This window comes from Ruditapes philippinarum, unplaced genomic scaffold, assembly GCF_026571515.1.
Source record: "Ruditapes philippinarum isolate M1 unplaced genomic scaffold, ASM2657151v2 ctg126_1_1_1_1, whole genome shotgun sequence".
NCBI lineage: Eukaryota > Metazoa > Mollusca > Bivalvia > Venerida > Veneridae > Ruditapes > Ruditapes philippinarum.
Window position 1 is genome coordinate 280,698 of NW_026858637.1, and position 14,285 is coordinate 294,982.

The 14,285-nt window shown below is 33.8% G+C and overlaps 1 protein-coding gene across 3 annotated transcripts in view; it reads right to left on the reverse strand.

The window, feature by feature from the left end:
• The window catches only part of LOC132753797 (uncharacterized), a 173,774-nt gene that overhangs the window by 74,758 nt on the left and 84,731 nt on the right, over positions 1 to 14,285 (reverse strand). For all 3 annotated transcript variants that reach the window (XR_009629019.1, XM_060744320.1, XM_060744321.1), the window contains exons 6-7: positions 8,066 to 8,105; positions 1,473 to 1,569 (exon numbers count right to left, since the gene is read on the reverse strand). Coding sequence is in view for 2 of the 3 variants with exons in the window: in XM_060744320.1 (XP_060600303.1) it covers positions 1,473 to 1,569; positions 8,066 to 8,105 (137 nt within the window). In the remaining variant the exon portion in view is untranslated. The remainder of the gene's footprint in view (positions 1 to 1,472; positions 1,570 to 8,065; positions 8,106 to 14,285) is intronic.

Genomic DNA, 14,285 nt, shown 5'->3' on the forward strand with positions numbered 1-14,285 from the left:
ATGTTTCATGCTTAATATCTTAGGTCTAGCTCTTTGGGTTCTTTAAAAGAAGATTTTTTAAAGTTTTTACTATATGCATATAGGGAAAATCAATGACCCCCTGGGGCGGGGCCAATTTTGACCCAAGGGCTTTTATTTGAACAAACTTGGTAGACATCCATTAGAACATGTTTCATGCCAAATATCTAAGCTCTAGCTCTTTGGGTTTTTTAGAAGATGATTTTTTAAAGTTTTTACTATATGCATATAAGGAAAATCAATGACCCCCTGGGGCGGGGCCAATTTTGACCCCAGGGCTTTTATTTGAACAATCTTGGTAGACACTCATTAGAAGATGTTTCATGCTTAACATCTTAAGTCTAGCTCTTTGGATTCTTTAAAAGAAGATTTTTTAAAGTTTTTACTATATGCATATAGGGAAAATCAATGACCCCCTGGGGCGGGACCAATTTTGACCCCAGGGCTTTTATTTGAACAATCTTGGTAGACACTTACTAGAAGATGTTTCATGCCAAATATCTAAGCTCTAGCTCTTTGGGTTTTCTAGAAGAAGATGTTTAAAGTTTTTTCTTTTGGTTGCCATGGCAACCAGAGTTCTGCATGGAATGGAATTCTTTGAACAACTTTGTTAAGGCTTCACACAAGGAACATCCCTGTGAAGTTTCATTATGATCTGCCTTATGGTTTCAGAGGAGATGTCGTTTGAAAAGTGTGAACGGACAACGGACTACGTACGACATACGACGGACGACAGACGAAGAGTGATCCTAATAGCTCACCCTGAGCATATGCTCAGGTGAGCTAAAAATGAACAAAGGGCAATAACTCCAAAATTAGTGAAGGCAGAGTTAAGGTTCTTTTGCACTGCACTTCTACCAAATGAGATCTATCTACCTACAAAGTTTCATGCTGATTTCTCTTAAAGTATTAGAGATATGTTCCGAACAAAGTTCAAAGTGTAAAAATGAAGGGCAATAACTCCAAAACTAGGCAAGGCAGAGTTATGGTTCTTTTGCATTGCACTTCTATTTAATGAGATCTATCTACCTACAAATTTTCTCATTGATACCTCTTATTGTTTCAGAGCTCTGTCCCGGACAAGGTTCAAAGTAAAACAAGGGTTTTCAGACAAGATTTTATCTTCCTCAATGCCCTCTACCACTTTGTGCAGTTTAAACAAATTATGTCCAAGGGTTTTTTAGTTTTGCTCCGGACAAAATGGACAGACAGATGGACAAGGCGGCGCCTATGTTTTCCCTTCAAGGAACATAAAAAAATATTATAATGGCTGGGTAGCATAGTGGTGAATGTGTTAGATGGGAATATAAGGATTTCTGTTTACATGGATTCCAGCAAGAAACTTTACATTCATGGTTAGTTCCAGGAACAAATTTGAAGGTGTGTCTATAAGCTTATGGCTTCCTTCACAACCAAACTAAAACAATGTCTGTATAATGTAAACAACAACATACCTTCCAATAAAGTTGTGTTGTTCAGCCACACTCTCTAAATGGGCTACTGAGCCGTGTCTTAATTCAATTTCACCATTTACATCCAAACTTGCAGATACTAACCAAAATATACAAAAAATAATGACAAATATTAATTCAAACATAATATTGTCAGGGGAATATAATAATAAATCAATTTCATACATTGCAAATGCTTATGAATTACTCAACAAATGTTTAATATTTTTTTATTAGCATGGATGAAACATTTTGCATCAAAAAATGTGTAATACTGTCAAGATTTATTCTTATTAACCCTTGCCATACTAAATTATTTATATGGACTTGTCTGTACAAAACCATTAATCATTTTTAGAAAAAAATATAGACAGACTGCAAAGCAATAAGTACAGAGTATGATCAGATGGCATGGTTGTGTCGACTGATCTTGGTCTGCACTTGTCTCATGAGTATATTTTGTAGCCACGGATATATCATAATTATCTGTAAAACTTTCAAAACAAAGGCAACATTGTCGCAAAATACGGCCATCACAAAAGCTTTTGTCAGGGATGTGGGCATTATAGATATGCATATGGATAGGGGTGTGGATCGTCCAATAAGTGACGATCCGATCCGAACCACGATTCAGCACTTACGATTCACAAATCGAACCACAAATCTTTTGTTATCAAGACACCCATAAAAGCATATTTATTTTATAAAAAACAACAATACTAAACATTTAACATATAAAATATAAACTAGGATTATGTTTTTATTCTTTGGAGGAGTATTTTTGTTTTGTTTTTTTGAAACCAATTACTTCCTAGCTCAGCATCATGGAACATGGTCTTTAACCGGCAAATTGTATTTAGGTAAACTTCATATAATTTATACTCAAATTGTATTTTTCTCGATTTTATGAGTGTGAGAAACAGTGAATGTATATAAAAAAAATTAGATCCCGATCCACGATCTCTGGGCTTACGAATATTCAAACTCAAATTTTCATTTTGATTCGTGATTATCTGAGTACTCGGATACTCGCCCCAGCCCTACATATGGACAATATGCACTTGGCAATATCTGGATATTTTATCATCTCAAGTGACTTTGCCCTTGCAAATATTAATCTAAATTACATGTGTCACACTTATACATGATAGTTATCATTTGTGTTACAATCCATCAATAAATGATGACTAAATGGTCCCCATACACAAACTTACCTCACTATGGGACTTTGACTTTGGTAGCAGGGACCTGGATTATCTGCTCAATACTTAGCTTCACGGTAGTCACGATAATGACCATTTGTGTTTCAATCCCGCAATAAATGATGACTTAATCATCCAAATGCACATTTTCATATTTTTATCTGAATTTTAACCCCTATGGGTTACCTTGACCTTGGCCGCAGAAACCTAAAATTTGCATGCGACACTCAGCCTTACAATGGTTAACATTGGTGTCAAGTTATATTGAAAATCTGCTATGCATGTAGAAGATTTCCTTCAGACAAGAGTTTTTCAATGACCTCTAAGTGTGACCTTGACCTTTGACCTAGAGACCTGGTTTATGCGCATGACACTGCTTCTCTTAGTGGCGAACATTTGTATAAAGTTTCATTAAAATCCCTCAATATGTGTAGGAGATATGCTCTGGACAAAATCTCTATATTTTATCACCTTTAAAGACCTTGACCTTGCATATAATAACCTAAATTACACCTTTCACAACCATAGTCATGATAATGACCATTTGTGTTTCAATCCCTCAATAAATGATGACTTAATGGTTCAAATACACATTTTCATATTTTCATCTGAACTTTGACCCTTATGTGTGACCTTGACCCTGGCCACAGGGACCTGCATTTTAAATGCTTCACTCCACCTCACCATGGTTTACATTTGTGCCAAGTTTATATTGAAATCCCTCAATGCATGTAGAAGTTTTGCTCCGGACAAGTGTTTTTCAATGACCTCTAAGTGTGACCTTGACCTTTGACCTAGAGACCTGGTTCATGTGCGCAACACTTCTTCTGATAGTGGTGAACATTTCTATGAAGTTTCATTAAAATTCCTCAAAGCGTGTAGGAGATATGCTTTGGACAAAAATTGGACGCGCTTTTGGAGGCATGGTGAAAACATATAATAAAATGATTTGCAAATCATTCTGAACTAGAACTGTGTCCAAAGGACACGGATGCCCCCACTGACAACATATATATGGTATATAGTGGAAAAATCAACAAAGGGCCATAATTCTGTTAAATTTGGTCGCAGCAAAAATTCCTTCCTTACTTCCATCTACACATTAAGGTTGTTCATCCCTGGAAGTTAAAGCAAAATCTGCCATCCGGTTTAAGAGGATTTTTTTTTTTTTTTTTTTTGGAACTACGTTTAAGGCCCATTTATTTCCATTTTCCATTTTACAGAATACATTCATTGTACATTATTCAATTAGTTATTTTACATAACATACATTACAAACTAATATATATGTTGTTGTAGACATTTTAAAATAATTTCAAAGAGCTTAAACGTGAATCTCTTTAATGAAAAGTTAAGAAAAAGGATATTATATTTTAAACAAGATTAAGTTTTGTTGAATCAATAATAAAACTTTTTTGAGTCAGTGGGAAACATCCTGAAAATTTGGGAAGGTGCTAAAATATAAAAGGATAATTTGCAAGAGAAAAAAACTGTAATAAACCAAAACATATTTTCCAACAAACTACGATAAGATAAACAAGAGCACCGCTAGGCGGAGCATTATATGCCCGAAAGTGTTTTCTTTTTAGTAAGGATGAAGCATTTGTAAGACATGGGAATAAGCTGTTCATCCTATAAAATTTTACAGCTGTAGGTTGATTAATACTTAAGTTATTAATAATGACCTTAACCTTTGACCTTGTGACCCCAAAATCAATAGGGGTCTTCTACCTAATATGGACAATCATCCTAAGAAGTTTGAATATTGTGGGCCAAATGGAACTTTAGTTATGCTCCGGAAACTGTTTTCAATTTTAAGGTAATAGTGACCTTGACCTTTGACCTTGTGACCCAAAAATCAATAGGGGTCTTCTACCTAATATACACAATCATACTGTGAAGTTTGAATATTGTGGAACAAATGGAACTTAAGCAATGCTCTAGAAACTGTTTTCAGTAATAAGGTAAAAGTGACTTTGACCATTGACCTTGTGACCCTAAAATCAATAGGGGTCTTCTACCCAATATGGACAGTCATCCTATGAAGTTTGAATATAGTGGGCCAAATTTACAATATGCTCCAGAAATAGTTTTTGTTTTTAAGGTAATTGTGACCTTGACCTTTGACCTAGTGACCCAAAATCAATAGGGGTCTTCTACCCAATATGGACAATAATCCTTTGAAGTTTGAATATTGTGGGCCAAATAGATCTTAAGTTATGCTACGGAAACTGTTTTCAGTATTAAGGTAATAGTGACCTTGACCTTTGACCTTGTAACCCCAAAATCAAAAGGGGTCTTCTACCCAATATGGACAATCATTCTATGATATTTTAATATTGTGGGCCAAATGGAACTTAAGTTATGCTCCGGAAACTGTTTTCAATTTTAAGGTAATTGTGACCTTGACCTTTGACCGTTTGACCCCAAAATCAATAGTGGTCTTCTACCTAATATGGACAATCACCCTATGAAATTTGCATATTGTTAGCCAAATGGAACTTAAGTTATGCTCTGGAAACCAAATAGTCTGATTAACTGTATATAAAATATCTCATACAATGACAATATTTATATGTGACAATTTAATGTAGAACTGACATCAACTAACTCAATTAATAAAATAATAATAACAATAAAAGAAAAAAGACGCTCTATCATAATAATAACAATAAAAGAAAAAAGACGCTCTATCACTTTGGGTTTTTTAAAAGAAGCCTTTTTTGTTTTTAGCTTGACTTTTTTTGAAAAAAAGTAGAGGTATTGTTATAGTCGCGGCGGCATTGCCGTTGCCGTCCGCAAACTTGTACCTGGATCATAACTTTTTTAGTTCTTGGTGTATTGTCTTCATACTTGGCCACAACAACCCTTGGGACAAGACCTTTCAGTAGACCACACTAACCTTGACCTTCATCCATAATGACCTTGACCTTCAAGGTCAAAAGTCCAAATTTTGCTTGTTCTTGCTATTATTGGCTTAACTTTAGTTATTTTTGAATGGATTGTCTTCAAACTTGCACATTATAATCTTCAAGGATATCCCTTAAAAATAACCAGACAGACCTTTACCTTCACTCATAAATGACCTTGACTTTGAAGGTCAAATTATTGAAATTTTCATTTTTTTGGCTATTACTGGCTGAGCACAACAACAACAACAACAACATCGAATTTGTTTATATTTATAGAATTGCATGTTTCTATTTTTAGAATTGCGTGTTTCTATTTTTAGAATTGCGTGTTTCTATTGATAGAATTGCTTGTTTCTATTTTTAGAATTGTGTGTTTCTATTTTTAGAATTGCACGTGTTTCTATTTTTAGAATTGTGCGTGTTTTTTTATTTTTAGAATTGCGTGTTTCTATTTTTAGAATTGCACGTCTCTATTTTTAGAATTGCGGTTTCTATTTATAGAATTGCGTGTTTCTATTTTTAGAATTTTGTGTTTCCATTTATAGAATTGCGTGTTTCTATTTATATAAATAAATGAGTATATTTATATATACAAAATATATAGACAAAACTAATGTGACAAGACAGACCGATTAAATTTATAAAAAGGAAACGTTAGGATTTGTTCAAACCTTTCTTTGCTTGCTTTAGGAAAAAGTAAAAAGTCAAGTGTTGCCCCCGCCCGGGGGTGTCTCTTGTTACTATATAAATATAAGCAAAATCAATGAGCCCTGAGGTGTTGCCAATTATGACCCAAGGGCTTAAATTTGAACAAAACTTAGTAGACACACATTAGAAGATGTTTCATGCCAAATATCTAAGCTCTATCTCTTTTGTTTAAGTTTTTATTATGTACATATTAGGAAAATCAATGACCCCTGGGGTGTGGTCAATTTTGACCCCAGGGCTTTTATTTCAACAAACTTGGTAGACACTCACTAGAAGATGTTTCATTCTTAATATCTAAGCTCTAGCAATTTGATTGTTTTAAAAGAAGATTTTTTAAGTTTTTAATAAATACATATAAAGAAAATCAATAACCCCCTGGGGCAGGTCAATTTTGACACTTGGTAGACACTCACCAGAAGATGTTTCATGCCAAATATCTAAACTCTAGCTCTATGGGTTTTTTAAAAGAAGATATTTTTAACTTTTTTCTTTCGGTTGCCATGGCAATTGGCAACCAACCAGAGTTTTGCATGGAATTAAATTCTTTGAACAATTTTTAAAGGTGAGCACCAAAGGAACATTCCTGTGAAGTTTGAATGAAATTGGCTTACTTGTTTATGAAGAGATGTCGTTTAAAGTAAAAGTTTACGGATGAAAAAAAAAAAGTTTACGGACGGACAAAAAGTGATCACAAAAGCTCACCATATCACTTTGTTACAGGTGAGCTAAAAAGTCAAATTCATCTGAGAAAGAATATTATAGGAAAGAGTTCTCCAAGAAAACATGATTTTCTTGTAAAAGAATAAAATTTTAATTTCATATTTGACCTTAGCGGTAAAGGTCATTGAAAGATTAAGGTCACATTTGAATTAATCATCATGTCATGTTTGTCATAAATGCTCTTGTTTAACAATCAATCAAACCCTTAAATAAATAACCAAAAGATATGACAATTCAAGCACATTTCAATAATTTGACCTTGATGGTCAAGGTCAATTAAAGGTGAAGGTAATATCACATTAATTCAACATGTTGGTTTTGTCATATGTGTTCTTTTGATGAATCAAATTTGTAAATAAATAACAAAAGTATAAATATCTGTAAATAGATGACAAAATTATACAAATTTATGCAAATTTCAATATTTTCACCTTAACCATCAAGGTCAAATTAAGGTCTAGGTCATATATAAATTTTGAAAAATATGGGTTTTGTCATAAGGTTTTTTTCGCACTAGTATAAATCAAATCCATAAATAAATAACAAAGTTATGGCCAGTTGTAGCAAAAGTCACTAATATCACCTTTAGTGTCAGCGTCAAATTAATGTCAAGATCAGGTACAAATAAATCTTCCATAAAGTTTCGTCCAGACTCAGTTGTGCATAAGTATGACAAAAAAGTAACAGCCAGTTGTGGCTAAAAAATGGTGAAATCACAAAAATTTGACCTTCCAATCAACATCATTTATAAGTAAAGGTCAAATTGTGTTTGATCTTCTTAATTTAGACATTCTTCTTAAGGAAGTGGAAGTTGTGCTCAAAATTATAAGGACAATCCATACATATAATAATTAACAAAGTCATAGCCAATAATAGTCTTCCAATACTTTTACCACTACTTATCTGTATTCAACATGTTACTGCAAACATCTCCCTGATGATTATCAAATTACAGTTGGATAAGGGATAAGTGTTGGATTTATTGTCTTATAAAAATAAATTTTGTACTCTGCTGGTGTTTCTGTTATTTCCACACATTGTGTAAATCACTTACCTTGTCTGTTGGCAAGATCATGGTATATTTCCTCTTCTATCTAAAAATACAAGAGAACATTCATACAAAATAGTAGATAATGATGTGAAAATTGCAATATAAGTAGGGACTTCTGATTTATAGTCAGAAAAAAAGAATAATTAAGTTCTAGAGAGGCAAAGATAAATTCCCTTTTGAACTAAAAGTACAGTCTGTAATCATATTCCTATGCTCAGTTTTTCTCAATACTTACAGAAGTCTACAGATGTAAAAATGTCAGTTAATATATCCATTAGAAGACTTAAAAACATAATAAGTTCAAAATACTCAGACAAATGAGTGCATTACTCAAACAAAATCCTTTTTTTCTGAAAGGCTTTAAAAGGTTTCCCTCATTTTTATAATGCAGCAATTGATAATTCTCCACACAATGAGACTTAAAAAGTCTCAAATTGTCTGCGATGTCATAGCAAGACATTAATTTGTTATATATTCTTCTTCATCATTCCTATTTCTACCTTAAGTCTGTTATAAATTTGTTAGAATGAGAGATTGGTTGATGACATAACTAATCATATGGCACCACCATTACATTGTTTATTATAACTTTAATAAAAAGTTACAAATACAAACAAACTCAAATCATATTATGGCTGCTTTTTATTAAAAAAACAAAAACAAAAAAAAAACAACAAAAACAAGACAAGAGTGTGAGTCACTCACCAGAAACAATTGTCTTTCAGTGTTAGAAATTATTTTTCAAATTAACTTGACAAAAGGCAAGTCCAGCTCAACTTAACTTGCCCCTCTCAAGTTATATACTTTCACAACACTGATTGTTTTGTGTTTTTACTTCATAATAAACAATACGTTTAAAGACATTTTCTACAGTTTTATGAAAATTTGATCCTTTCATAGAATTTTCTAAATTTCTTGTATGATAAATGGCGAATTCAAAAACAAGAGGGCCATGATGGTCCTAGATTGCTCACCTGACCCATCAAATTCATCTGTACAATTACCTAGACAAGTATTCTGACCAAGTTTCATGACAGGTGAGTCAAAAATGTGACCACAAGTGTTAACAAGGATTATCCATATTTGAGCAGATATAATCTGAACAAATTTCTTTAAAAAATGAGTTTTTCATGCTTCTTAACTGAAAATGAGAAAAATAAACATGAATTCTGTAAATAATTAAAAATATCAAACATTTTCTTTCAAAGGATTTTCTACATTTTTGATATATAAAGTAAAAATTTATGGTGATTTCAAAAATAGAAATAAAAATATAATGTTGACGAGTTAGTTTTTTTTTGTAAACGTGCTGTTTCCATGGTTACCGCACATGCAAACTGTCAAAATAACCATGCTAAATTAAGAAATATTAGTGTTATACTAAATGTAATGTTATATATACAGTTGCTGTTTCCAAAGCACCACCATCAAGTTGTTATCTTGTAAGTAAAATGCTACGATGGATGGACGGAAAGACGGAGGGGTATAACATAATATAAGTACATTTTTTTATGGCATATAATTAATGTATTCAATAAAGGTAATCATCCTATGAAGTTTGACAGTTGTAAAACTGTTAACAATATTAAGGTCATTTGATATTGACCTTTGACCTTGTTACCCCAATATAGATAAGGATCTTTAATATAGGCAATCATCTTATGAAGTTTGAACACTGTAAGCCAAATTGAACTTGTGTTATGCTCCAGAAACCACAATTTTCAGTGTTAAGGTCATTGTGACCCTGACCTTTGACCTTATGACCCTAAAATCAATAGGGGGTCATGTATTGGACATGGCTGTTCATCCTATAAATTTTTACAGCTGTAGGTTGATTAATACTTAAGTTATTGAGCAGAAACTGTTTTCAGTTTTAAGGTTATAGTGACTTTGACCTTGTGACCCAAAAATCAATAGGGGTCTTCTTCTCAATATGGACAATCATCTTATGAAGTTTGGATACTGTGGGTCAAATGGAACTTAAGTTATGCTCTGGAAACCAAATTGCTAACGGACGGCCGGCTGGAGGAACGGACGGGCGGACGCCAAGGGGTATAACATTATATGTCCGAAATTCTTTCGGGCATATAGAAAGTAGGTCAAGCGATATCTAAAATTGGCCAGTTGATATAAAAATTCAATTCAGGATCAGGAATTAAGCCCTTTGTCTAAATTTCAAGTAGGTACATAAAAAAACAAAAAAACGAGAAACTAGGTCAAGTGATATCATCAATATCAAAAGTAGTCAGTTAATATCTTAATTCAATTATATTCCTGGTCCAAAATTCAAGTCTGTACATCAAACAAGAGCGATCAGTGATCACATGTGTCGCCTCATGCTGGCCATTTCATGTTGGGACAAGTTTTGTGACAGACGGACAGACAGAGGAACAGTGCACAACTAGACTTGGCACTGATCATTCCTGTAAAGTTTGGATAAAATTGCACAAGTAGTTTATGAGGAGTAGTCCGGACAAGCTTTTGTGTATCTGGCAACACACAGAAAAAAACACCTTTTTATCAAAGGGCCATAACTCGGCCAAAAATGCTGACAATATGCACAACTAGACTTGGTACTGATCATTCCTGTAAAGTTTGGATGAAATTGCACCTGTAGTTTATGAGGAGTAGTCCGGACAAGCTTTTGTGTATCTGGCAACACACAGAAACAAGAGTGATCAGTGATCACATGTGTCGCCTCATGATGGCCAATTTCATATTGGGACAAGTTTTGTGACAGACGGACAGACAGACAGTGCACAACTTGACTTGGTACTGATCATCCCTGTAAAGTTTGGATGAAATTGCACCAGTAGTTTATGAGGAGTAGTCCGGACAAGCTTTTGTGTATCTGGCAACACACAGAAAAAAACACCTTTTTATCAAAGGGCCATAACTCGGCCAAAAATCATTCAACCGGAAAACCCGTGCAATATGCGCAAGGACTTGAGCTACAGATCAATCCTGTAAAGTTTCATTGAAATTGCATTAGTCGTATAAGAGAAGTAGTCCGGACAAACTTTAAAAATAAAAATTATTAAAGGGCCATAACTCTGACAAAAATTATTGAACCGAAAAATGCTGACAATATGCACAACTAGACTTGGTACTGATCATTCCTGTAAAGTTTGGATGAAATTGCACCAGTAGTTTATGAGGAGTAGTACGGACAAGTTTTGTGACGGACAGACAGACGGACGGACAGACAGACGACGGAGAAGTGATCCCTATATGTCGCCACTACTCCGTAGAGGCGACACAAAAAACACCTTTTTATCAAAGGGCCATAACTCGGCCAAAAATCATTCAACCGGAAAACCCGTGCAATATGCAAAAGGACTTGAGCTACAGATCAATCCTGTAAAGTTTCATTAAAATTGCATCAATAGTCGTATAAGAGAAGTAGTCCGGACAAACTTTAAAAATAAAAATTATTAAAGGGCCATAACTCTGACAAAAATCATTGAACCGGAAATTGTTGACAATATGCACAACTAGACTTGGTACTGATCATTCCTGTAAAGTTTGGATGAAATTGCACCAGTAGTTTATGAGGAGTAGTCCGGACAAGCTTTTGTGTATCTGGCAACACACAGAAAAAAACACCTTTTTATCAAAGGGTCATAACTCGGCCAAAAATCATTCAACTAGAAAACCCGTGCAATATGCCCAAGGACTTGAGCTACAGATCAATCCTGTAAAGTTTCATTGAAATTGCATTAGTGGTATAAGAGAAGTAGTCCAGACAAACTTTAAAAATAAAAATTATTAAAGGGCCATAACTCTGACAAAAGTCATTGAACCAGAAAATGCTGACAAAATGCACAACTAGACTTGGTACTGATCATTCCTGTAAAGTTTGAATGAAATTGCACCAGTAGTTTATGAGGAGTAGTCCGGACAAGTTTTGTGACGGAGGGACAGACGGACGGACAGACGACGGAGAAGTGATCCCTATATGTCGCAACTACTCCGTAGAGGCGACACAAAAACAAGAAAGTTATGGAAATGGTTTCAAAAACATCAATAACAGCTCAACTGATACCAAAATACAATTATGCAGATTCAACAGTGTGTCCCAAAATTTATTGAAATGTGCCTTCTACAAGTTTGAATCCAATTAAAAAACAAGAAATGTCTAACGACACATATGCCTCTTTCTAGCCCTTGACTCATACTATTGGTAATTTTGTTATAGAAACATGCTATGAATGGGTACATGGAAGTGTTCAGTTATGGAAAAGAAAATAATGACCAATATATGACCTGAAACTAAATGAAAGCTATCATTAATAAGTTATACAAGTTGGAGGGTAGCTCGAATAAAATATATATTATCATATAAATGTAACCATTCTGATATGTAAGGCCCCTATGACCTTGACCCCAAATCAATAGTGGTCATCTACTAGTTATGGCCAATCAATATGTGAAATATGAAATGTTTGTGATAAATAGTCTTTAAGATAATGAGCCGAAACTATTCTGACATTTAAGGCCCGTGACCTTGACCTTTGACATAGAGACCCCAAAAAACAACAGGGATAATCTACTAGTTATAACCAATTAGTATGTGAAATATGAAGACTTTCTGATAAATACTTTTCAAGATAATCAGCGGAAACCATTATGACATTAAAGGCAACTGTGACCTTGACCTTTGACCAAGTGATCTCAAAATCATTTAGGGTCATATACAAGTTATGACCAATCAGTATGTAAAATATGAAGACATTGTGATAAGTAGTTTTCAATATTATCAGCAGAAACCATTTTGACATTTAAGGCACTGTGACCTTGACCTTTGACCTAGTTACCAAAAATTCTTACACCTAGTGACCCCAAAATCAATAGGAGTCATATACTAGTTATGACTAATCAGTAAGTGAAATATGAAGACTTTGTGATGAATAGTTTACAAGATAATCAGCAGAAACCATTCTGACATTTAAGGCCTTTGTGACCTTTACCTTTGACCTAGTGACCCCAAAATCAATAGGGGTCATCTTCTAGTTATGACCAATCAGTATGTGAAAAATAAAGACTTTGTGATACATAATTTTCAAGATAATCAGTGGAAACCATGTGGTCTACAGACGGACAGACCGACTGACGACCTACATTAGCAAAACAATATACAGTCTAACTATGGGACCACGTGTATTAAACGACTTTTGTCATATACGACCACTCTAAATTCCCCCGATCATTTTCTCTCTATATCTTTATTTAAGTATTAAGCGACTTTTGCTCAACGCAACCATCGACCACTAATTAGTCAGCTAATTGAGATCAATCTTTTCATCAAACGACCACTTTTACCTGTCAAGTAATTATGTTTTTAGAGAATGCCACCTCCTAATGTCACAAGTGTTAACAATCAAAACACAACATACAAATGTGTGAAAACTATTTCCAAAAATGCAACGCTCCGCCCCTACTGAGATGGTGTCTCCGCTTGGATTGTTGATATTTAGTTTGTTTATTTCAAATGAAAAAATGCACAATAGAAAACATTTTCACTTATTTATAGGGTTTTAGTGTTGGAGACAAGGAAAAACAACGGAAAGTTTAAAAATTCTGGAAAAATGTCAAACATGTATGTAATGGATCAAAACTGTTTTGTCAATAAATATCAGAAAGTTATATTTTACATTAGCATCCATTCAGATTATCGGAATTATATAAATGAAGTTGAAAACATTCCCACCGCAAAAGAAAGATGTCATTTATAAAGTCTGACTTTTTTTATCATGCTTTGTCTTAAGAGACAATTTCATTAAGCGACCGTTTTGGGTGCTTCCCTTGCACGGTCGCTTATACCATTTGACTGTACCCCCTCGTTTTTGAAGGGGGCATAAAAATTGAAAAAAAAATACAACAATTTCTAACAAAATTCAACATATAACTCATCTTTGTTAGTAAGGTAACAAATGTAATCTTCTTTTGGCCTAATTTTATTTCCTACACTAACCTACAAATGACAATTCCCTTACAACTCAAATGTCTAGTGAGTTTTCGGGTCAGGGTCTTATTTAAGCATGTCAAATGAAAAAACATTGTGCAGATATGTTTATTGTTCAGATACAAAGCACGCAGTGTAAAAGTTGATTGAATGTAAAGTATACTAACTTGACATAAAATTAAGCATTTACTGTATTACATAGCTATGTTTTCAATTAATTATTACCTATTTCTGAAAACATGTACCATTTAAAATCAT